The 23802-nt window shown below is 34.7% G+C and overlaps 1 protein-coding gene across 1 annotated transcript in view; it reads left to right on the top strand.

The window, feature by feature from the left end:
• The window catches only part of LOC149146890 (ataxin-3 homolog), a 74333-nt gene extending 66340 nt beyond the window's left edge, over positions 1–7993 (top strand). Inside the window, exon 2 of the mRNA XM_089445780.1 lies at positions 6641–7993. Within this exon, the coding sequence (XP_089301906.1) occupies positions 6641–7693 (1053 nt within the window). The 3' untranslated portion in view covers positions 7694–7993. The remainder of the gene's footprint in view (positions 1–6640) is intronic.
• Positions 7994–23802: the final 15809 nt, after the last annotated feature.

Raw genomic sequence — 23802 nt, 5'->3', positions numbered from 1 at the left:
TCTTCCGTAAACATTGCCCAAGTGACAATTTGTTTACGAGAGCAAAGCCATCGATACCATACAAATTGATTGGGTTCCAAATATAAAGTTGCAATGCATACCTTTTGTGTGTTTTGCACATTATGGAGATTGAAATATTGCTCCATCTGTAGTATCCATGTTATAGGATCCTTGTCATCAAACTTTCTCATATCGATCTTTGGAACATGGTGTGTCTTTATTCCAATGTTAGAGTCTATGAAATCATGATTAACATTTCTTTTGTTCTCATCATGAGTTTTCTCTACTACCTTTTCGCCATTACGAAACCTTTCTTGTAGCAACTTTGTCAAACTTTCCTTCAAACCTTCCACGTATTTCTTCAAATCTTCAATGTTGTCATTCTTCGAATCATGATTAAAATTTCTTTTGTTCTCATTATGCGTTTGCGCTACTACCTTTTCAACATTAGGAAGCCTTTCTCGTAGTAACTTTGTTCAACCTTCCTTCCAACCTTCCATGTCTTTCTTCCAATCTTCAATGTTGTTTTTCATACCATCCATCTTATCTTCCACATCTTTCTTTAAACCATTCATCTTAGCTTCTGTTACTTTTGTGAGAGTGAAATTTGTTGCACTTGGTCTCGTAATTTTGATATATCATGTTGCATTTCTTCCTCCTCTTCATGAGTCATGCTAGAGATTTTAGGTTGTTTACTAGGTGTTTCCATTTTATTTTTTTGGGGCATCAATTAATGATAATTATCCTTCACTATGCCCTTTGAATTCCTTCAAATTAATTTTTCAAACCAAACTTATGCAAAATAAAAAAAAAAAACTACACACTTTTTTTCACTTTTTAGGAGCTCGATATTGAATCTGATGTATCTTTGAAATTTCGGATCTCTAACATCTGAAATTGCAAACTGTGGCAACCCTCTGAGTCCTCTTTCCAACGCATCCAGTCTGATCAAAATTGGATTCTCCAAGAAATCTTTATGCCCAATCTCCCAAGATGACCTGATTATACACTTTTTCAGTAGAGCGAACTTGTATGAAGTGCCACGTGTCACTGTTTCAACCTTCAGACTTGAAAACGATGCACGAAAAATTAAAGTCTGTCCTCTTTCTGTAACAATTTCAATTTGATACTCAGAGAGAAAGTTATGACGATTTTCCCAAGGTCACTTGTTTGGGATGTAATTTGGGGGCTTGCAAAAACCCTAACTTCCTTGGACCATATCTCCGAAAATATAGCAAGACAAAATATAAAATTCGGACCCGAGCTTCATCAAGATTTCGGCTCAAATGGGTTTTAATTTTAGAGTCTGAACATTCATAGAAAAATAATTATAGCGAAAATGCCACGATGACTTGTTTGTGATGGAACTTTGGAGCTTGCAAGAACCCTAACTTCTTCAGATCATATCTCGGAAAATATAGCGAGACAAGATCTGAAATTCGGACCCGAGCTTCATCAAGATTTCGGCTCAAATGGGTTTTAATTTTAGAGTCTAAACCTTTGTAGAAAAATAATTATAGTGAAAATGCCACAATGACCTGTTTTTGATGGAATTCTGGAGCTTGCAAAAACCCCAACTTCCTCAGATCATATCTCCGAAAATGTAGCGAGACGAGAGCTGAAATTTGGACCCGAGGTTCAAAACTATTTCGGCTCAAATGGGTTTTTTTAGCGTCTGAAACTTTGTAGAGAAAAAAGTTATAGCGAGAATGCCACGATGGTCTGTTTTGGAGCAGCGAAACCATAGAATCCAAAGCTTTGATACTAAATGTTATGGAACCAACTCACAAAAAGATAGAAAAGATAGATCAACGACTTCAAAATCAGCCTCTTCGAGGGGGAAACCTCCTTTACATTACACAGATGAAGAATTCTTGGATGATACAAATGACAATACCTCCTTTCTATATATAGGAGTCTAAGTGGTCCCAATATAATCAGAGCCTGCATAACAATAATACTGTAGGGGCACAACAATAACAATAGTGGGCTTCTATGGGGCACAATAATAACAACATGGAGACTACATGGGCACCACAATACAATGAGGGGGTTGCACTAATAATACTAAGGGGCTACACTAGTAGTATAGGGACCTAACAGTGAACCAAGATCTGAAATTTGTACATGATGTTCACCAAGATTTCGGCTCTACGTGGTCCAAATTTCAACTTTAGAGGCCTCCTAGAAAAAAAGATGCCAAGATGATCTGTTTGAAGAAGTGAAACCCTAGAATCCAAAGCTCTGATACCAAATGTTACGCAACCATCTAACAAAATAGAAGAAAAGATAGATCAACGACTTAAAATTATTTTTTTCGAAAGGGAAACCTCTTTTACATTTACATAAATGAATAATTCTTGGATGATACAAATGACAAGACCTCCTTGGTATATATAGGAGTCTAAGGGTCACAATATAATCAGAGCCTACATAACAGTAATAACAATAATGGACTTCTATGGGGCACAACGATAACAATATGGAGCTACACTAACAATAATAATAAGGGGGCTACACTAATATTATAGGGGCCTAACAAGTGGATAAAATAAAAGGAAAAAAACCAAGTGATTTGCTTCATGGGATTTCTTCTAGGGTGCCCCCATAAGATGTCTTGTGTGTCCTAATATGTACCTCATAATGAAAGGGAAGGCATATTTGGTTAAGAAGGCAATGAGGGAGCTCTTAGAGTCTTTGTAAAGGCAATGGAAACTCCATTTGGTCTTTTGCATGTGATCCTTCTCTTGCCCATGACAAAACCAACATACCTTCTACAACTACAAGATGTGATAATCTTAATTTGAAGATAGGGAGAGAATATCTTGAAGTAGCCGATGAATCTTATGGCTATGCATCTAGTGTCATTGAGTAGATGCATGCTTGACAATAAGATCATCCCTCAATGTCATCAAATGTTAATGGTGTAGGGCCAAAAGATGTTGATGCTTCCACATGGTAAGAAAGCTATGTTTCTTATGAATAAGGACATATTTGTAGTCTCTCCTAATGGATCATGGGTGAGGAAAAACAATGTTTCATAGGGATGCATCCCCTAGGGTGGGGGGCACACTCCCCACCTTTCCCACCCTTCGAGGATGGGGGTTCTCGGGGAAACATTTCACCATGTCCCCTTTGGGGAAAATTCGGTGAAACACATGGGGAATTTTTTCCCTAGAGTGGGGGACATGTTTTCCCAGAAGGGGGATGTTTAGGCACACCCTCCTCCAGGAGGGGGACGCCTGGGTGACCCACGGGGAAAATTTGGTGAAACAAATGGGGAAATGTTTCCCTAGAGTGGGGGACATGTTTTCCCAGAAGGGAGATGTTTAGGCACACCCTCTTCTGGGAGGGGGACACCTGGGTGACCCACCCTCTACCAGATTTTTGTTCAACAAACCAAGAAGATAGAACAAGGATAGGGGATAGAGCTTTGAGGAGTCTATGACCTTGGTAATTAATGAGAATATTAAATTCTTAAAGTAAAAGGATAGAAAAGGTAAGATAAAGGAGAATTACCTTGTTGTTTGCATGTTTAGAGAATTACCTTTTCTATAAACATGCAAACGACAAGGTAATTCTTTATCTTACCTTTTCTATCATTTTACTTAAAGTCTAACATTACCTTTAATTGTTTCAGGATGTTTTAGAGTGGTTTCATCCTCATCGGAGTTCATATGGATAAAGCAAAATTTCATATCCCATTTATAATTTAGAGAACAATTTTCAGAATTTTAGGATTGGTAGGATTATAGTGTTTCCATTGGATTGCACACTGATGAATTTGCATGGGGTTAATTATTATTGTTGGGATCTTATTTATGTTGCACGAGTTTCTGGAACGTGGGTACGTTGGGAACTTGGGTACGAGTGTCGGGAACGGTTAGAGGTTTCCCCAAAATTTACAGGAAACGGCTAATCAGGAGCGTTAATATTATATAATAAAAAAATAAAAAATAAAAAATAAAAAATTAATTTTTTAATTATATAATTTATATAATAATCAAAATTACTTGAATCAAAATATTCAAATTTTAAAATCAATTTAAATATACAAATAATAAATATATAATCTCTCTTATATAAAGATATTCTCTGGGTGTCTCTCTGCCTGAGTCTCTCCCTTATATAGATATAAAATATTAAAATGTCTAGTTCATTACGACACATGACGAGTCTTTGAAACAATCTGGCTTAAAATAACAAAGGACCACTTTTACATATGTTTCTCTAGTCATTCTTAAAAGAAAAAGTAAAGCAACGCTAATGTTTAAGCATTGACTGCCACATTCAATATGCACACACAATCCTTTGCGATATATATACATAAACAACAAAAGAAATACTCATCAGCGTGACATCCCAGATATCGCCCTTACATTGAGGTGCCACACACTTCCTTAACCCATCAGGAGATTGCTCCAGTTCTTAATTAAGGATATCGGTGTAAAGGATGTCTTCGACCTTTCTTCCTGTGAAGGTTTCAACTTAGTGTCATGTTTTTTGGGCATTTCAGCATATTTCTCTACAGTCTTTGTATTCCCCAACCCCAGGGAACGCCAGAACTCCAAAAAAAGGCAGTCTTCAAAGCTCCAGGAACATTCCCAAGCTCCCATTGGAGCTCCCGCTGAAAAGGGAATGATCCCATATAGTTCCAAAGCTCCAGGGAGCGCGGGAACCATTGGAACGGGTTTCCCAACACTTGGGAGCGGTTCCCGTGTAACAGAGGATTTTATCATTGTTGTTTTTATTTAAATAATTTTAGTGATGGGGACCCTGACATACCCCCTTGTCCCCCCTAAATTTCCCTAAAATTTGGTGATGCTCCCACATGTTTCCCTTGTGTCTTGGAAACTTGGTGGAACATAGGAAAAAGTGAAGATGTTTATGCATATGTTTGAACTCATAATTGACCAGTGGTTCATAGGACAAGTGTGGTGGTGAATGGGGTTGGGATAAGAATCAAGAGTGACCTCCCAAAAGGAACCTGGATCAATGTTACAAACATCCCTGATTTATCATTGACGTTGTTTTAGTGATGCTTACATGTAAATGATATTGCCCTCAAACTTATCTGCTTGACATCTAGTGAGATCCTCACCAGGAAAGATCATGTGGGGGAGGGAGGCAATCTGCTTCTTGGCTTAAGTGTGCAAAGACAATCATCCAAGGACCCAAACTGAACGAATGACTAGAGTCGAGTTTGCCGTGTTCCAAGACATATTTAGGCTAACATGTTCAAATTGAAGGTGTCTTGGGTTCAGGATAGGAATAACTGCATTGGGTTGGAGTAGGAAGAAGAGGGAAGACGACAAACCCTAAGGTTCAGTTCCTTGGATTGCTTTAGTCTCTCTTCAATCTTGGCTTTGGATAATTTGCTTCCACAACTGGGGGTGCTGTCATTGCCTTCATGACCTGATTCCAAGATTGCTGCTCAATGTGCTCATTAACCTGCGTTTGGTGTTGCTCAATTGTTTGAACTAGCTTCTCCTTCATTACCAATATTTTAACATGTATAGCACCCATTACTTCCAATGGCTTGGATGTGTCGCAGTTCTCCAGATGCTTGGTTTGCTGTTTCAGCTGTAGATTTTGTGTGTCTAGATGCATGATTCTAATCTCCAATTCCTGAATGGATTATGTCCCATATTTTTCCCCATCATTAAGCTCTTCAACTGCCATCTTAAGGGCTTTTATTCGTGCAGCAGCCCAAATGATGTCTCTTTTGGGTATTGAGATTAATGGGGTTGTAGTTGGGTTGTAGAGGACCTTGGCATCAACTGTGTGGGGCAGGGTGCCTGCTGCCCCTGTATTTGAGGACATAACTGTTGTGTAGGGCTGACCTGAATGTCTGCAGGACTTGCTGTGCAGAGCTGACCTAGGGCCAGAACAGTATTAATAGGCAACCCATGTTGTATCCACAAAAGCCTGAACTGCAGGTGCTAGAGTCTGTGGAGCCCAGTCACAGAACTAGGGGTTCATCAGCCAGTCACTAGCTTTCTGCTGTGTCAAGAAAAACCTGAACTGCAAGCACTACAGATCTTCAGGCTGCAGATAGAGTCACTACACATTGGAAGTCACTGCTAGTTGGAGAATATTTGAAATAACCACCTTTGAGTTATTGAGTCACTACGAATATTTGAAACGATCACCTTTGAGTTTTGAGTCACTACATATATTGGAAGTCACTGCTAGTTGGAGAATATTTGGAATGATCATCTTTGAGTTATATTTTTATATTAAGAGCATTTGCCAACCATTTATAAATATAAGAATGCTTTCTTAAAATTATCTTTGGAATTAAGGCAAGCAACAGTTGATTAACCTCACTGTTTTTATCTTTCCGATGGTGCTTTTCATGGTCATTGGGTCCTATACATGAGAGTTAGTTTTGTAGTTAATTGAGTTAATACGGGTATCTGTTTTTCATGTGAAGGTTTGTCTTCTCTCTTTTTTATGAAAGGGTGATTGAGACTGAAAAATCGGGTCTGGGTGTTATTGTTCAAGCGTGTAATTTCCATTTGCTTTGACCTCTAATATGTTATGGGAGTGATGGATCTCAAAACTACTAGGCGTTAGCTAATTATTTTTGTTTGAAAGCAGACGAGCATCTCATAAAACTGTTTTAATTACCATGCAGGTTTTGGAGAAGGCTCTAGAAATTTGGGACCTTCATGTAATTCCACTGGAATCACCGTTGGCAGGGCAAGCCCAGATAGATCCTCAGAATGAAGATGGCTTTATTTGTCATCTTGAGAATCACTGGTTCTGTATCAGGAAAGTAGGTGGAGAGTGGTACAATTTCAATAGCTTCTATCCTGCTCCTGAATATCTCTCCAAGTTCTACCTTTCTGCCTACTTGGATACACTTAAAGGTGCAGGCTGGAGCATCTTCCTTGTTAGAGGCAATTTTCCAAGGGATTGCCCTGTCTCCAGTTCTGAAACTAGTAATGCTTATGGACAATGGCTGACTCCTGATGACGCACAGAGGATCACCAAATCCGTGGCAGTGACACACAATGTCTCTCGTGAAAAGGAAAAAGAGCCCATGTCAAATATATCGTCTACTGCTGAGATGACGGGTGGGGCAACTTCACCCATTAATAGCTCCAATAATGAAGAGTCTCAGTTGAGGGCTGCTATAGCTGCTAGCCTGGGGAGCCAGAAAGTTCAGAGTTACTATCCGGATTCATTTGACAGACGCTTCGAATCTTTGCAAAATACATTAGATTACGAAGATCCAGAATTGATGGCTGCTATTGCAGCTAGTTTGAAGGACTCTTCTACCTCAGGTGGTGGAAGTTCTGATAATCCATTTGTAGCTCAATCAGTGCAATTGCTGGGACAAGAGTCAGAATTGTTGCCTCCTGTTGCAGCTAATATGGAGGATTCTCTGCCAACCACAGTCACCTCTGGGCACACAAATGATTTACAAAATGAAGGCACGTTTACTACTACAGAAAATAAATTGCCAGAGAAACAAGATTCAGCCTCCACAACCGCGATGGATATTGGCGTGGTGGAGAACTCATCCTTCTCCGAGGATCATACAGGCAACAGTCAGGCATCTCACATTGCAGCTCCGATGCTCAATGTGAACTCTGGCCATTCAAATGTTTCTCAGTTAGCAGCTGCAATGGCGGCAAGCCTAGCTAATGTGCAAGTACCTCCGCGAACAGATCATCCCACATGACCAGGGATAAGCAGAGATTTCAAATCCAGAGGTTGATTGCACTGGCAACTTTATGCTAGGCAGATTGACTCTGATTTGAGCATAAATATATTGTATTTCCCTTAAAAGACACATCCTTATTTATGGATTACTTGGAATTACTAAAAGATTGTGGCCGGAGAGGAAATTTGCTAGAATAATTTTGGATATTTGTTTTGAATCATCATGCGGCAGGGGGCTTGCTGTCTCTTCCACAGATTTTCAATGTTAAATCAGTGCACATCAGGAAGTTCAACTACATTTTAGGTTATGTTTACCTCATACGTCTTTGATATGTATTATGGCTCCAAGCATTCCTCATTTTCAAGTTACATTCATCATGCTTCGCTTCTTCATCTTTAGGTCTCTGGTCATATGCTACAAGAATGCCAAAATATCTATCCAATGGCAGGAAGATTGGAGCAGAAATTCAGTTATAAAATAGTATCATCAGTAAATAAACTGGCAATATAATGGTCATTGTACCACCAATTAGTATCACGAAATACCAGAAAGATCCAGCTATACAATGTCACGAAGATTGAAATCAGAAATTCAGGTATAAGACAGTACCTCGGCAAATAATCAAGCAACAGAATAATCAATCACTGTACCATCACTAATAACAGGAAATGATTTCGTAGTAATTGTGGCAGTTAGTCAGTCCCCCACACAATAACAGAGACATTTTTAAAGCAACATAGAGAAAGATGTTATGATACATCGATCTTTATCTTATGTTAATTGTAGTTTCATCTCCTCACTCATGTTTCCAACTTCGTAAACAGAGCTCGCTGTCCAGTTAGCAAGAAGCATTAAAAGTATTAAATTTACAAATTATACACACTTGAGTTGTTCTATGCCTTGTATCCGTAAAAAAATGCAGATGAGATCCTTACATTCACTTCGGACGTTTATCAATGCAACATCTGGATATTTGCTTAGAAGGTACCTGTTGATTTTGATGCACCCAATTTATCGAAATATATAAAGTGGGGCACTCGCCTGGTACACCCAATTATAAAGTTGGTAACTGATAAATGGCCAATTGAAAGGAAATCCAATATATGATCTTGGCGTGTATATATAAATATATGATAATGGAGTATATATATATATATGACTGACAAATAGGTGAAGTAACTCATATACGTTATAAAGGGGGTCCTCTAGTGAATTCATATGACTTCACATGCTTCTCTCCGTATATTTTTTGCATGTGAGATTTGGAAAAAGAATATTTGCACTGATGTTTCTCATTATGCATAATTATCGCACGTAACAACAATCATATAAATTGCTTTTTACTCGAGTAAGTTATAAATGGCCAAATGAAAGGGAATTTTATATATGGCCAAAGGATCGAGTAAGTTATAAATGGCCAAATGAAAGGGTATATATGGCCAAAGGTACTCTTAATGGGAGGATTGTCTATATATATGAAATAGGATATATAGGTTTTGATGGGTAGTCTAGTTGGTTGAAGTCTCTTGTTAAGTTATTGGCTCTCCATCATGTGGGTTCAGTTCTCTTTGGGTTCATTAGAGCCAGACTCCCAAAGAGAGAGAGAGAATTGACCTGGCGGGAATTAGACCCATTTAAAATTGTTTTGAAGATAGTCTCTTGTTAAGTTATTGGCTCTCCATCATGTGGGTTCAGTTCTCTTTGGGTTCATTAGAGCCAGACTCCCAAAGAGAGAGAGAGAATTGACCTGGCGGGAATTAGACCCATTTAAAATTGTTTTGAAGATATATATATATATATATATATTCCTGTAGTCAAGGTAGAGCCAACCTTCTCTATATATATATATATGATCCTATAGTCAAGGTAGAGCCAACCTTCTCACTTCCACGCCAGTGCTAGATTCACTTGATTCAATAGATTAAGTAGTGGAAAAACATGGAAAAATACGACGTCGCCATTATTTTTGTCTCTGCTACGGAAAGAAGTTCCAGTTGCGGATTGCTCATCTTATATGATATGGGTAGGTGCTCAAAAGGTTGATTGGACCAACCAAAGATCTCAATGGGTAGGTGCACAAAAGGTTGTTGTTACAAACTCGATCTCTTGACCAAACTCGATCTCTTGAAGTTCAAATAGGTTAACGGTTTTTTATAATTTTATATACGTTATAATTAGATTGTGTCATTACACAACACAAATTAAATTAAGAGACAATATGAAAGATAAAACTTTTAATTGCATTTATTATTCACAATGATGTACATTTATACATTTTTCATGACTGTTGGATTCATATTCTAAGGTCTCTTGCACTGTAGTGACTGTTCAACTTCCGCACCATAACCCTTAGCAGATTAGGTGTCCAATAGTTACAAATTGATAAATAAATTGTTATATAATAGAATATGCTGCAAATTAATAAATAAATAAATTAAATAACAGGTAGGTTACAAATTGATAAATAGGCTATATAGTACAAATATACATTATAAAGGGGGTTTCAGTAAATTTACGTGGAAAAATAATTTATATTATTATTTTCTATAGTTATTGTACATAGTAACTACAATTATATATTCTTGAAAAATTTTCATGGTCATAATCATGTTGCAAAGTAAAAATTTGGAATAAAAAATCAAAGACCAAGAGCACAACCAAACTAGAGAATATATGGCCGATATGCCCCACTGATACACGCACATTTGATAGTTATATCTTGGGAGTAAGGTGAAATATATATATATATATATATATATATATATATATATATATATGTACTTGATAGTTACACTGTGGGAAATTACAATCTACTTGCTTACCTGGTTTACATTGTGTACATCAACAACTTAAAGATGGGCATTGGGCATTGTCCTTAAAGATGGGCAACATCTAAGCAACCCTGAGCAAAGTAATACATCCAACGTTCTTAAAGATGGTCAACATCTGAGCACACTTGAGTAGTGTCTAAGCACTTTATGGCAAAGTAATAAATGTTGCGGCCGAGTGCTTAAACACTGTTGGATATGTGATCCCCTTGAATCCAATAGTCTAAGCATTCTGTGGTGGTGTGCTTAGATGTTGTGTTAAATATTTGAAACTATTTTTACAGTTGTACTATCTTTGCTGTGGTTCCTCCTCTTTTATGCTACTACCTTTTATTTGTTGCCATTATTTCTTTAATCGATCTCATGTGCATGTTTGTGTCTGCCACATGATCTAGAATGGTTGTGATCAATGTTGTGAAACTTGTGCATCTAGCCCATGTGTAAAAAATCTTCATGTTCAATGAATTCTTCCCTTAGGAGTCATGGTTGTTACTACCCCTTGTATATATACACAAATCATTGAATTTGTGTGGTTGCATGGTTGTGGGTGTATGGTTGCAAAGGTTGTCCCTTGCATCTAATATATTTTGAAAAAAGAGTAGAAATCAATGTGAAAAAAGTAGTGCCATTCATAATATGCTATAATTTAATTTAACACAATCTTTCACCAACTCATATTCCATGACCCCATTGCAGTGTTGCTAGCCAAATCCATTTGAATTTTCTTATTTAACAATAGAATAATATGGCATAACCATTGGTAGCAAGAATTCATTTTAATCAACTCTCTATTCCACGACCTTATCACACTGTTAGTTGGTGGCCATAAACCTCATATTCCATGACCCTATCACATTTTAGTTGGTTGCCATAAACCTCATATTCCATGACTCTATCTGTTATACGAAATCTACTATTGCGGACAAAAGTATCTTCCCTACAGTGGGTGGCCTAGTTTAGAACAGAAAACGAATAAACCAATGTTTTTCTTAAAAGTAAGGGACAACGAGATGAAGCCTACCTGGAATCCATCGTACACCTTGCTCCTCTCTTAGTTTGTATGCTTCAATCTTAGCTTCGATCGCTATAATTAGAACCCACACACTCAGACAACACAAGCCAAAGATATACGACATCTATGTAATATTATCCAATCACTTCATTCAATAGATCAACATGGTATTGAAATAAATGAAATCCTAACATCACATATAGGAAAACATTGAACTCTTTGTATTAATAGAAATGAAGAGAGTTACAACCAAATATAGAGTTGATCTTATAGAAGGGCTCTTCCAAGTTGACTTGTCTTTGTCACAAAATGTATCTCTGTCACCTTAATGCATAAAATAATGACTCTCATAACAACAACATGAGGGTCGATTCTGAAAATCGACATAGACCCACCAAGGCCAATTTTTTTTTTCTTCAAAATTTTCAAATTTATTTATTTTATTATTATTATTATTATTATTATTATTATTAATTTTTTCATTAAATTATGTGTTTTTTTGAATTTTTTTCTTTATTTATTTATTTCTTAATATTCTTTATTTTTGATTTTTTTTTTTACATTTTTATGGGTTTTGTAATTTTTTTAAAATATATTTTTTATATTTTATTTTTTTGTCATGTTTTATTTTATTTTTATTTTTATGTTTTATTACCAACATGAAAATTACCAACATTAAAAAAAAATATCCACACTTAATACATTAGAAAATTTTGTTTTATTTTTTGATATATATATATATATATATATTTTTTTTTGTTTTTACATTTTTATGGTTTTTTTTTTTTGTTTTTACATATTTGAATTTTATGAGAAAAAGTATTTCGGCGTAAATCACATGAAAAAACATTTGACGACGCGTTTTAAACCAACCAGTGTGGTTCATCGTCAAGACAAGTTGAAGAACCTAAAGAACGAGTCCCAGGTGTCCATCTTCCCTTTGTCCAAGGAACCACTGATAAGATTGCTCAGAGTCTTAAGAAACATAATATTCCATCAACTTTTAGACCCCTCAACACCATTCGTAAATCCCTCTGATCGGTAAAGGATCCTATCGACCCTAAGGGCATGAAGGGTATTTACATTATTCTTTGTTCTTGTGGGACCCCCTATATTGGGGAGACGTGGCGCTCTATTAATCAAAGGATTAATGAGCACGCCGCTGACCTAAAGCATGGGAGAACCAAGTCTTCCGCACTAGCAGAGCATGCGGAGAAGACCAAGCATCATGTTTGTATTGAAGAGACCAAGCTTATTGCTAAGGTTGCACAGTTCCATCACTGAAAATTTAGGGAAGCAATTGAGATTGAAAGCAGGCCAAGCAATCTCAATAGAGATGACGGCTGGAAGACCAGTAGTTGCTGGATCCTTACCCTCTCTTCCTAGTCGTGTCTTCTTCCTTTTCCCCTCCCTCTTTTATTGACTTTTTCTAGCTTTCCCCTTGTTATCCTTTATCCTACTTTATTTAGCCGTAATTCTTTTATCCTCTTGGGAAATCTCCCTTAGTTTATTTTATTTTAGTAATAGTCCTGTTCATGACTATCTTAAACAAAAAAATGTCAGTTTTTCTAATATATTTATATTAATTATATTACGCAAACCCTTGATAATATTAATAATAGTATAGCATTATTATATTAATATAATCAATCCTTATACTAACATCCCTAGATCTATTAATATATGCTCCCATTAGATAACTTTACTGGTAAATTGATATTAATTAGTTGCCCTAAGTTTAATACTTTTAATATAACATAGCACAGTGATAACTAATATTATTTTTAATATTAATTCCATACTATTAATAATTATATTCTATTATTATTACTATATAATATTTCCCCTTTTCATGTCTAATCTGAATAACCTAGTACAAATAATATAACAAGGAATCAATATTATTCTATTCATTTCCCTAGATCTATGAACTATTATCCCCATTTGATGAACTTTACTATTAAAATATTAATAAGAAGATTAATATTGTAATGTTATTATAATAATAATATAATATTACTTATTATATATTAATTCCCTTCTATTAGTAATAGTTATTATTTGGTAAATATTCCCGAAATGTAATCTGATTAACTTTTTACTTAAAATAACACATGTTAAATATTATAATAATATTAGTTATAACATTTTAATATAATTGAAACAATTTGAATAGTCAAATCTAACCGTTTTTGGGTCTATTATAGCCGTTTGTCTAGTTTAGCCTAATATGGTCATTTCTTTAGTCAAACTTAGCCGTTAGAAGATCTGCTCTCTCTATTTAATATGTAGCCATGCTCTGTCTCTTCAACTTGTCCTGACGATGAACCACACTGGTTGGTTCGAAACGCATTACTAAAAGTTTTTTCATGTGATTTATGCCGAAATACTTTTTCTCATAAACTTGATATGGATCACAAAAGCCTCAATTCAACAATATTTGAATTTTTTTTATCATGTTTTATTACTTGTTATTATTTTTTAAAATTTTTTGTTTTTATTTTTTTTATTGTTTGAATTTTTGTTTTCTTTTGTATTTTTCATTTTTATTTATTTATATATTTTGTTTTTATTTTTATTTTTTCTACAGTGTCCGTGTCGATGCACGACTAGCAACTCGATCCTATTATGTGCAATTTGATAGTTGATTTTTAAAATTTTCGTTATAATGAATCGAGTCTACTTCCATCATGTGTCAATTTCATGGTTGGTCTTTAAGTTTTTATTACAATGGGTTGAGTTTACTTCCATTGCGTGTCAATTTGTTGGTTGATTTTTAATTTTTTGTTGCAATGTATCAAATTCTCTGAGGCTAAAATTTTAAAATCGTTTTACATTTAGCGTTTAAAAAGTAAATTACTTTTGGTATAACAACTCTTTCATTTAGTCATAAATTTTTTCCATAATGTCATGCTTGAAATATTTTGAAAACTTAAAAGTTTTTTTGTAGTCATAATCTTTGGTTTTAATTCCATGGTTGAAAAATTGTCAAGATTATAATGTTTTTCTAAGTTGTGATATTTTATCTTTAATGGTATTATTGTAAACAATTATAAATAATTTTTCTTTAGCACTATCACTGAAATTGTTGGAATTCTAAGGTTTTTAAAGACGTGATATTTTATATTTAATGTCATACTTAAAGATCATTGAAATTTTAAGGGTTTTCAAAGATGTGATATTTTATCTTCAATGTCATACTTGAAAATCGTTGGAACTTTAAAGTTTTTCAGAGTCATGATATTTTATCTTTATCATCATTATTAAAAAATGTTAAAAATTTATCCTGATAAAAAACGTTATTCCAGTGTCAACACTTTTTGTTTTCAGGGTGTCTTTTGCACAAAAAAATTGGTTTTTACTGCCATTTTTAAAAAATGTTGAAAATTTACCCTGAAAAAAAAGACATTATTCCAACATCAACACTTTTCGTTTTCAGGGTGTCTTTTGCACAAAAAAAAATGGTTTTTACTACAATTTTTAAAAAATGTTGAAAATTTACCCCGAAAAAAAATGTTATTCCAGCATCAACACTTTTAATTTTCAACTTGTTTTTCATGTTTTTTGGCTAGAGTTTTTGTTTTGAGGTAATAGTTCTCGTTTGATCGGTAACTTTGTTAATTCCCTTTTAATGCAACTTTCACATATTGATGCACACACAAAACTCTATATGCCAATGCAAAGAGCTTTTTCTTTTCAATTCCATTTGCTTTTCTAATATGATGAAAACTAAGATACACGTCTAATCACTGATAAAAGCAACTTTTCAGAATGATGACTCACCAATTCATTCAAGCACTCAATGATCAAACAAATCAATTTGCTAATGACCTAATGATAAGAAAAAAAGAAAATCTAAACAAATCCTTACCAAAGGCACTCAAAACCAAAATCAAACCAAATGGAGGCTTCTGAGAGACCATAAGACAGTCAGGGACTCAAGGAAGAACCACTGGAACAAAGCTAGTCAAAGAGAAATTTAGACAAAGAAAATTTGTGCATGAACAGGGACCAACGTAGGTGCTAAAGGGGCCCTAGTGCTCTGCAACACAAGCACATAGAAGGCTTAGGAGCTGTTGGTTCTAAAATGTGGATGCAAATTAGAGTTTCATTTACTATCAACCCGGGTAAGTAAAACTTCGAGGATCATCCAATATATATGGACTTAGAGACAAACTAAACTAAGCTAGGTGAAGAAATATTAAAGCTCCCTTACAGGAGATTGTTCATTAATATTTCTAATCAACTATTTAAACTAATGAAATTAAAGCTCTTAAACATAATTCTGATTGAGAAATATTAAGCTCTCTTACAAGAGACTATTCGTTTATATCTCAAACATATAAATTAGAAACTTAAACTAATGAAATCAAACATTAAATAACAAATTAGATTCATTGAAGGAAACATTAATACTTTCTTACGAAATGTCATTCATTAATATTTTAAACGTATGAACCTAATAATTTAATCTAATAAGATTTACAAACATAAAATAAAAGCTTACTAAAACAAAAGTGTACTTGCTAGGCAATGGAGATCCTTCCAAGGATTCACAAACACACGAAACGAGAAGTCAAATGTAGAGTATCAAAGAAGCTCCATTTTATTCATCATAATCTTCAAAGTACAATCGCTAAAAGCTCATATGATCCTTACCAAAACTATTCTAAATTCTATCTAGATTAACATTACTAGGTTACAATGAAGGACTAGGTTCTAAGATTCTAAAAATATTAAGATTACAAATGAAGATTAAGATTAAGATTTTAAATGAAAGAGATAACACTCCTATTTATACAAAAGCTATGATAACAAACTCATAAATGTAGATCCACTATTTCCTCCTTTGATCCACATATTTCTCAACCAATGGTGACACATAACCCTATCCTTCATGATCTCCTCAAATTCGAATTTGAACATAGAGTACCACATAAAGATGCCTTGAAAACTTCCTTTGTACCTACACATGTCAACAAACTCATTCTAATTGTTAGGTATAAGTATATGGATATTATTTTCTAAAAAGTTTAACCACAAATTCACTTAAAAATACTAAGAATTAATAATGTTTTGGAAAACATAATGGTAACCCATTTAATGATGAGAGTGAAGCTAATGTGGTGACATTGTGGTGGAATAGAGGTGAGAAAATGTGTGAATGGAGTGAAATTGGATGTATTTTAAGGATAATTCTTAGGCCCAACATACCCCCAAATTGAAGGTATTGCATGTCGTTATGCAATCTATTACATTACTTTTTGATACTTGAGCTTTGGCTTAAACTTTGCATGATTTCATTTACTTAACTTTTGCAAAGTGTTTTTGATGAATTGTAACTTGGTTGGTTCTTGTGTTTCAACCATATTTTGTTTGTTGCCTTCAATTTTAATGTATAGACTTCGCATAATGATAATTTGGTTTTTATTGCAAAGTATTTTTGTTAAAATGCATCATGGTTGTTTCTTGTGTAACAACCATGATTGTGTTGCATTCAATTAGATTTTAAGTTTTTTTTTACAAAGCCATTTATATGCTCATGTAATTGTGAATATATTTTGAAAGTATGTGGGTTTTAGAATGTGATATATGAATATGGAAAATATGAATGTGACAAAGTATGAATATAAATGTATCTCCCCCCAAACTGAGGGTTTTGGCAATTTTATGAAATGAGGAAATGAAGTTTTAACAAAAATTATCAGTCTAGCTTTCAAGGAATTAAATGGTTAAAAGTTAGAAAATATCATACCTCAACTTACCCTTTCAAAAATGGATGAGAGTTTTTCATGTGTGGCTGCAAAATTCTGATCATAGTCTTCTTCACTTCGCTGTGAAAATGGTGGATGAAGTTGAAAAAGTGAATCTTTTATTGTTGTTGCATCTGCTAGTAAATCTGCTGCTGGATCTTCTGTTGAATGTTCGGAATCTGCTGCTGAATGCAGTTGAAAATGTATAAGGCTTGGAAGGTATACAAAATTTAGAATTTACGCTTTCCCCCCTGCCTTATTTATTGACTTGTCCTCAAGTCATTTACATCAAAAACTGAAAAGTAATGAAAGTAATTATGCTTCCTCTGTTACAAAATGATGGATCTTCAAGTCTTCAACCCTCATTGGCACAATTCTTGTCATGTGAATAAATGTTTCGGTGTCGAACATAACAAGAAACTGTTAACTTAGTGGCCATTAATGGATGCCACTAGTCAACACGAGGCTCCCGTCTTTGGTGTGGATGAGAGTCAAGATGCCCCTAACACATCCTTCTAAGTATGAATGAATTTGTTGTTGTAGAATACTTAGAAGATCCAATGAACAAGAGACATTGATGTATTCCCTTTGTTTATCGGCATGATAACTTGCCCTTAAGGCATGCAAGATTCAAGGTGTTTTTAGAAAAATATTTAGATTCAAGGACTATGGACTCAATGGTGTATGGAAGCAAGGTTTTATTTGCAAGGTTAGGCAAAAGGAAACTGACAATGTATATTTAAAGTGGAACAAAAATCTTGTAAGTGAGCTTTGTTGTTTTTATTGGTGGGTTAGGATTGGAGAAAATGTAATGAAGTGAATGTGGCTAATGAGAAATGGATAATGACTCTTGCTGGGAAAATGTGAATTATAGCAAATCTGCTCATTTTTTCCTGGAATTTATGCTAAAATCGCTGAGTTTGACCAGCGTTGACCAATCACCTGTAGACGTCGAATTCAAGTGTGGATAGGTATTTCACCATCCTTGTACATTTAGGTTGCTAATATGTGATGCAACATATCAAACCATTAAACCCTTACAGGAAGTTACAAGAACTTGTAATTTTCTGGAAATTTTGTTCTTATGATCATGGTCTTGTTCTTTAGAATTTCTCATGAAAAAAGTCTTTTGAAGACCAATGGTCGTCACAATTTTAATCTCCTTAATGATCAGTTGATCATATGAAACCTGCTAAAAAACTTGGCATATAGAACATAAGTTTGTTCAAGAAGAGATGGCCATTCCCTTTGTGATTCTTATGCAAAAATTAAATGCCAAAATGAAACAGATTAAGGAATATCAAAAGCATAATTTTAGTCTAGTTCATGATGTTAATAACAATCTATTTTTAATAAAAATAACCATGAAAAGTAAATCAACTCCCTGTTTGTGTCCGATGACTCATGGAATGTGCATGTAAAAGCTTGGCATTATAGATTTGTTGTGTCTTGCAGAATAATACGTTACATAAAAGCATACAACATGAAGAAGTATTAATTTTATTGCCAAAACAAGATAATCCTCCAAATGTTCGATAAATCAATCTTCCAAATTCGTTTCCAAAGTCTGCCAATGTGTTGTGCCGAGAGCTCTTGATGTCGAAACAAGACCTGCTAAGGCACAAATCCATCAAGATATATAACTTCCTTCTTTGCTACCAGAATACCGCCCTGTGCTGCAACATCCAAACCCAATTAAGAACAAAACCACACTGTTCATGGTAACAAATCATTAAATTGTACCATTTATTGTAGCTAATTATTGAACCATTCAACACTTCAATGGTGAACTCATAGCGCCATTGTTTTTCTCCATTAAAATAAAATCCATTGAAGAGAGAGCAAACATGTTTGAATTGAACAAAACCTATGTAACACGTGTGTTAAACAAGCTTTTGTTGACTCAAGGTGACATGAACAAAGCCTCACTATCGATTTCGATCAAATTACCTTCCGCTGTTTTGCAACCTGAACGAAGACAGAGCAAGTCCAAACTAGGATATATTTAAATAAAATTTTATCCTATATTATAGAAGATATAATAATATTTGGCTTTTCATAGACCACCAACATCGACCACCATGCCTGACGGCCATTCTGGATTTGAAGGTGATAGACATTGAGACCCAAACGGAAATTAAATGGGCGACACTGCACACCAATGTAACGGGGAACGATATCTTCTCTAATTAATGGCTTCACAAAATCTGCATGCAATCATCAAATCATTCAAAATCATTTCACAAAATCTGCATGCTCAAATGGCTCAAATTGTGGCTATTCGGATGGCAAGATGGGATGGAAATATGATAAATAAAACTACATATAGCAATCAAGAAAAAGTAAAGAACCATCGAATATATAATGATCCTTTTATGATTCTCATTCAACTGTCCAAGGGCTTCAATCGCTTAATGAGCACAATTTTCTCTCTTTTCGCTCAATCCCTCAAAAGCCACTGATAGTAGAACCCTTCTGAATCCCACACTCGATTGACCTATTTTCTTCTTCTGCAATTTGTTTGTCCATTTTTCTGCTTTCCACTAACACCCAACCATATAATTTTTTGTTTTGTTTTGATCTAGTTGACTGTGTCATGCGATTGTTTTGATCTAGTTGAGTGCTAATAAGCGCACAAAGCAGATCACTAAGATGGAAATTGAACAGAGGCAAGCAGAATATATACAATAGTTCGTAAAGGAAGCAGAGAATGTGAGAGGAGTGGATGCAGTCATCAAATTAATCCAAAATGCAACTGCGCATTTATCATTGCTCGCTTTCTCTGAAATTCTCTCGGTACCGAATATTTTGGAGCTTCAGGGAACTAAGTTTTCTAAATTTTTGGATCTGCTTCGTCTGTTTGCACATGGCACGTGGACTGATTACAAAAGTAATGCTGCTCATCTTCCATCATTAGAATCTGACCAAGTGCTCAAATTGAAGCAACTAACAGTGTTAACATTGACAAAAACTGCAAAGGTGTTACCTTATGATCTCTTGATGCAACAACTAGATGTTTCAAATGTTCGTGAGCTTGAAGACTTTGTTATCAATGAGTGCATGTACTCGGGAATTGTGAAATGTGACTTCTTGGATTCGAATTCCAGTCTATTAGGCACGGATTTTGCTGCGGAACACCCTTTGAGGCCAATATTTGAGAAAGATGTTGCGTTTGGATTGCTTGTAGGATAGATTTGCTTGAGAATGTTCTCATTCGAAGCGGTAGAACGATGCACACGATCATAACACTAAACCGTTAGGGTTTAGATTTAGTATTTAAATTTGAAATCGAAAATAAAGAATTTATTTTAAAAAATGATTTCGATTTCTTATAATGCTGTAGTTTTAATGATTTGTGCAAATTCTGAGCAAAATCTTTTTATTTAATTTTGAAAATAAATCAAGATATTTTCTGATCTTTCTGATCGCTCGAAACACAGGAAGGGAGCACACTAACCTATTGATTTGTTTTCTTGTTTTTTGTTTTTTGTTTTTTGTTTTCGCAGGTTAGGTTGGATGAAGTGGCTCTTACCTAAATTTATTCATGAGAAATGTGGATGATTTTATTATTATTATTTTTTGATATCTAGCGGGATCGGCAACAACGGTGGTATCATACTCGCGTTACACGGGGTCGAATCCCACCGGCTACCACTCTAATTGCTAGGAGGAACTGCCCAGCCTGGAAGAACGGCCCTCAGGTTAAGACGAGACTTGAACTCGTGACCTGCACAGCAGCATGAACGACTTAACAGACTGTCCGCTGGCCCCGAGACCAAACCCTTGCGGGCATGGATGATTTTATTGTTATGATTATTATTATTTTTGAAAACAAGACTAAAGAAAAACTTTATAAGATCCCATTTTCTTTTTTTTAATCTATTCTACCTTTAACTTGAATTATTATTATAATAATAATAATAATTAATTATTATTAAATTTTATTTTATTTTAATTTTATTTATTTATTTATTTATTTTTTTGTCCTAGGTAAAAGAATGCTTCCAATGAAGCCATCTACGGATTAAAAATTTAAACATGCTCACATTTAGATTTAAAGTTTTTACCTGATTATTTGCAAGCATGTAAGTAACGTGTCTTATTCTTGGAGTTGGCACAAGGTTGTTTTGAAACCAATATTCAATATTGTTCTCTCTCCAAGAAGTACCTGTTCAAAATTTTCAATTTTCTCATTCGTAGATGGATTAGTAAGAAATGGGGGGTTTAAAAACTGAATTTGAAACTAAGTAAGTACGAAAAAAATAAAAAAGATCAACTTGAACTCCTTTATGAAGATCCTGCTGTCATCAGGTTTCACAAGTTAGTCCATAAAAATAAATTGCAATAAAAATAACTTCCTAAGTCTATCTCCAAATCATCTTCCCTGACAACGGCGCCAAAATGTTGGTTCTAAAATGCAGAGGAAAATTAGAGTTTCATTTACTATCAACCTGAGTAAGTAAAAATTCGAGGATCATCCAATATATATGGACTTAGAGACAAACTAAACTAAGCTAGGTGAAGAAATATTAAAGCTCCCTTACAGGAGACTGTTCATTAATATTTCTAATCAACTATTTAATCTAATGAAATTAAAGCTCTTAAACATAATTCTGATTGATTGCATGAAATATTAAAGCTCTCTTACAAGAGACTATTCGTTTATATCTCAAGCATATAAATTAGAAACTTCAACTAATGAAATCAAACATTAAATAACAAATCAGATTCATTGAAGGAAACATTAATACTTTCTTACGAAAGGTCATTCATTAATATTTCAAACATATGAACCTAATAATTTAATCTAATGAAATTCACAAACATGAAATAAAAGCTTACCAAAACAAAAGTGTACTTGCTAGGCAATGAGGATCCTTCCAAGGATTCACAAGCACACCAAAAGAGAAGTCAAATGTAGAGGATCAAAGAAGCTCCATTTTATTCATCATAATTTTCAAAGTAAAATGGCTAAAAGCTCATATGATCCTAACCAAAACTATTCTAAATTCTAATTCGATTAACATTACTATGTTACAATGAAGGACTAGGTTCTAAGATTCTAAAAATATTAAGATTACAAATGAAGATTAAGATTAAGATTTTAAATGAAGGAGATAACACTCCTATTTATACAAAAGCTATGTTAACAAACTCATAAATGTAGATGCACTATTTTCTCCTTTGATCCACATATTTCTCAACCAATGGTGACACATAACCCTATCCTCCATGAGGTCCATGATCTCCTCAAATTCGAATTTGAACATAGAGTGCCACATAAAGATGCCTTGAAAACTTCCTTTGTACCTACACATGTCAACAAACTCATTCTAATTGTTAGGTATAAGTATATGGATATTATTTTCTAAAGTTTAACAACAAATTCACTTAAAAATACTAAGAATTAATAATGTTTTGGAAAACACAATGGTAACACAGTTAATGATGAAAGTGAAGCTGATGTGGTGACATGGTGGTGGAATAGAGGGGAAAAGATGTGTGAATGGAGGGAAAGCGGATGTATTTTAAGGATAATTCTTAGGCCTAACAGGAGCGTTGCAACACTCTGTCACTAGACTAGAGGGAGCATTGATCAGGGGATGCAAGGTTCCGACACAAAAATTGCAATTGAAACTCAATGAAAGGTCTTCCTAGGTATATTCTTGAATGAGTAAGACAATGAAGGTCTGAAGAAGAGACAATAAGCATTAAGGACAAGGAAACCACCAAGGGAATACACTAATCCCCAGTTTGGTCGCCAATTTGATATACAAAATCTACCACTATAGACATATGTATCTTTCCTAGACTGGGTGGCCTAGTCTAGAACAACAAAAGCAAAGAAACCAATGTTTTCCTTAAAGTAAATGGACAATGAGATGAAGTCTACCTGAAATCCGTCATAAGCCTCGCCATACTGAGACAACACAAGCAAAATATTTACGACATCTATGTAACATTGTCCAATCACTTCATTCAATAGATCAACATGGTATTGAAATACATGAAATCATAACATCACATATAGGAAAACAATGAACTCTTTGTATTAATAGAAATGGAGAGAGTTACAACCAAATATAGAGTTGATCTTGTAGAAGAGCTCCTCCAAGTTGACTTGTCCTTCCTTGTCACAAAGTGTATCTCTATGTCACCCTAATGCATGGAATAATGACTCTCACAACAACAACATGAGGGTAGAATCTATCTCCAAAAGCCAACCTCTAGCTTGTGGATGACAATAAATATATAGAAGAGGATGGTAGGTTAGGAATTCTTATCCATTTACCAATCTAGGCTTGAGATCCACTCTTGATGGGAGGATGAGCTCAAGGGATAAGGGGTGAAATATCCAAGGTAGGATAGGATAAGATTCGAGACTTTCATCCAAGGTAAATGGTTAGAACAACCTCTGGAAGCTTTTGGAAGAGGAAGCTTCAAGATTCTTTTTATTTTTCTTGAATTTCTAGAATCAACGCACCACAACAAGGGTCAACCTGCTGGTAATCAACGTAGGTCCAGAGAGGGTCA

The sequence above is a fragment of the Pinus tabuliformis genome, chromosome 9, assembly GCF_031772625.1.
Source record: "Pinus tabuliformis cultivar Carrire ecotype Pingquan chromosome 9, CPIR1, whole genome shotgun sequence".
NCBI lineage: Eukaryota > Viridiplantae > Streptophyta > Pinopsida > Pinales > Pinaceae > Pinus > Pinus tabuliformis.
The sequence above is the reverse complement of the archived record's forward strand: the minus strand, read 5'-3'. Positions and strand labels throughout refer to the sequence as shown.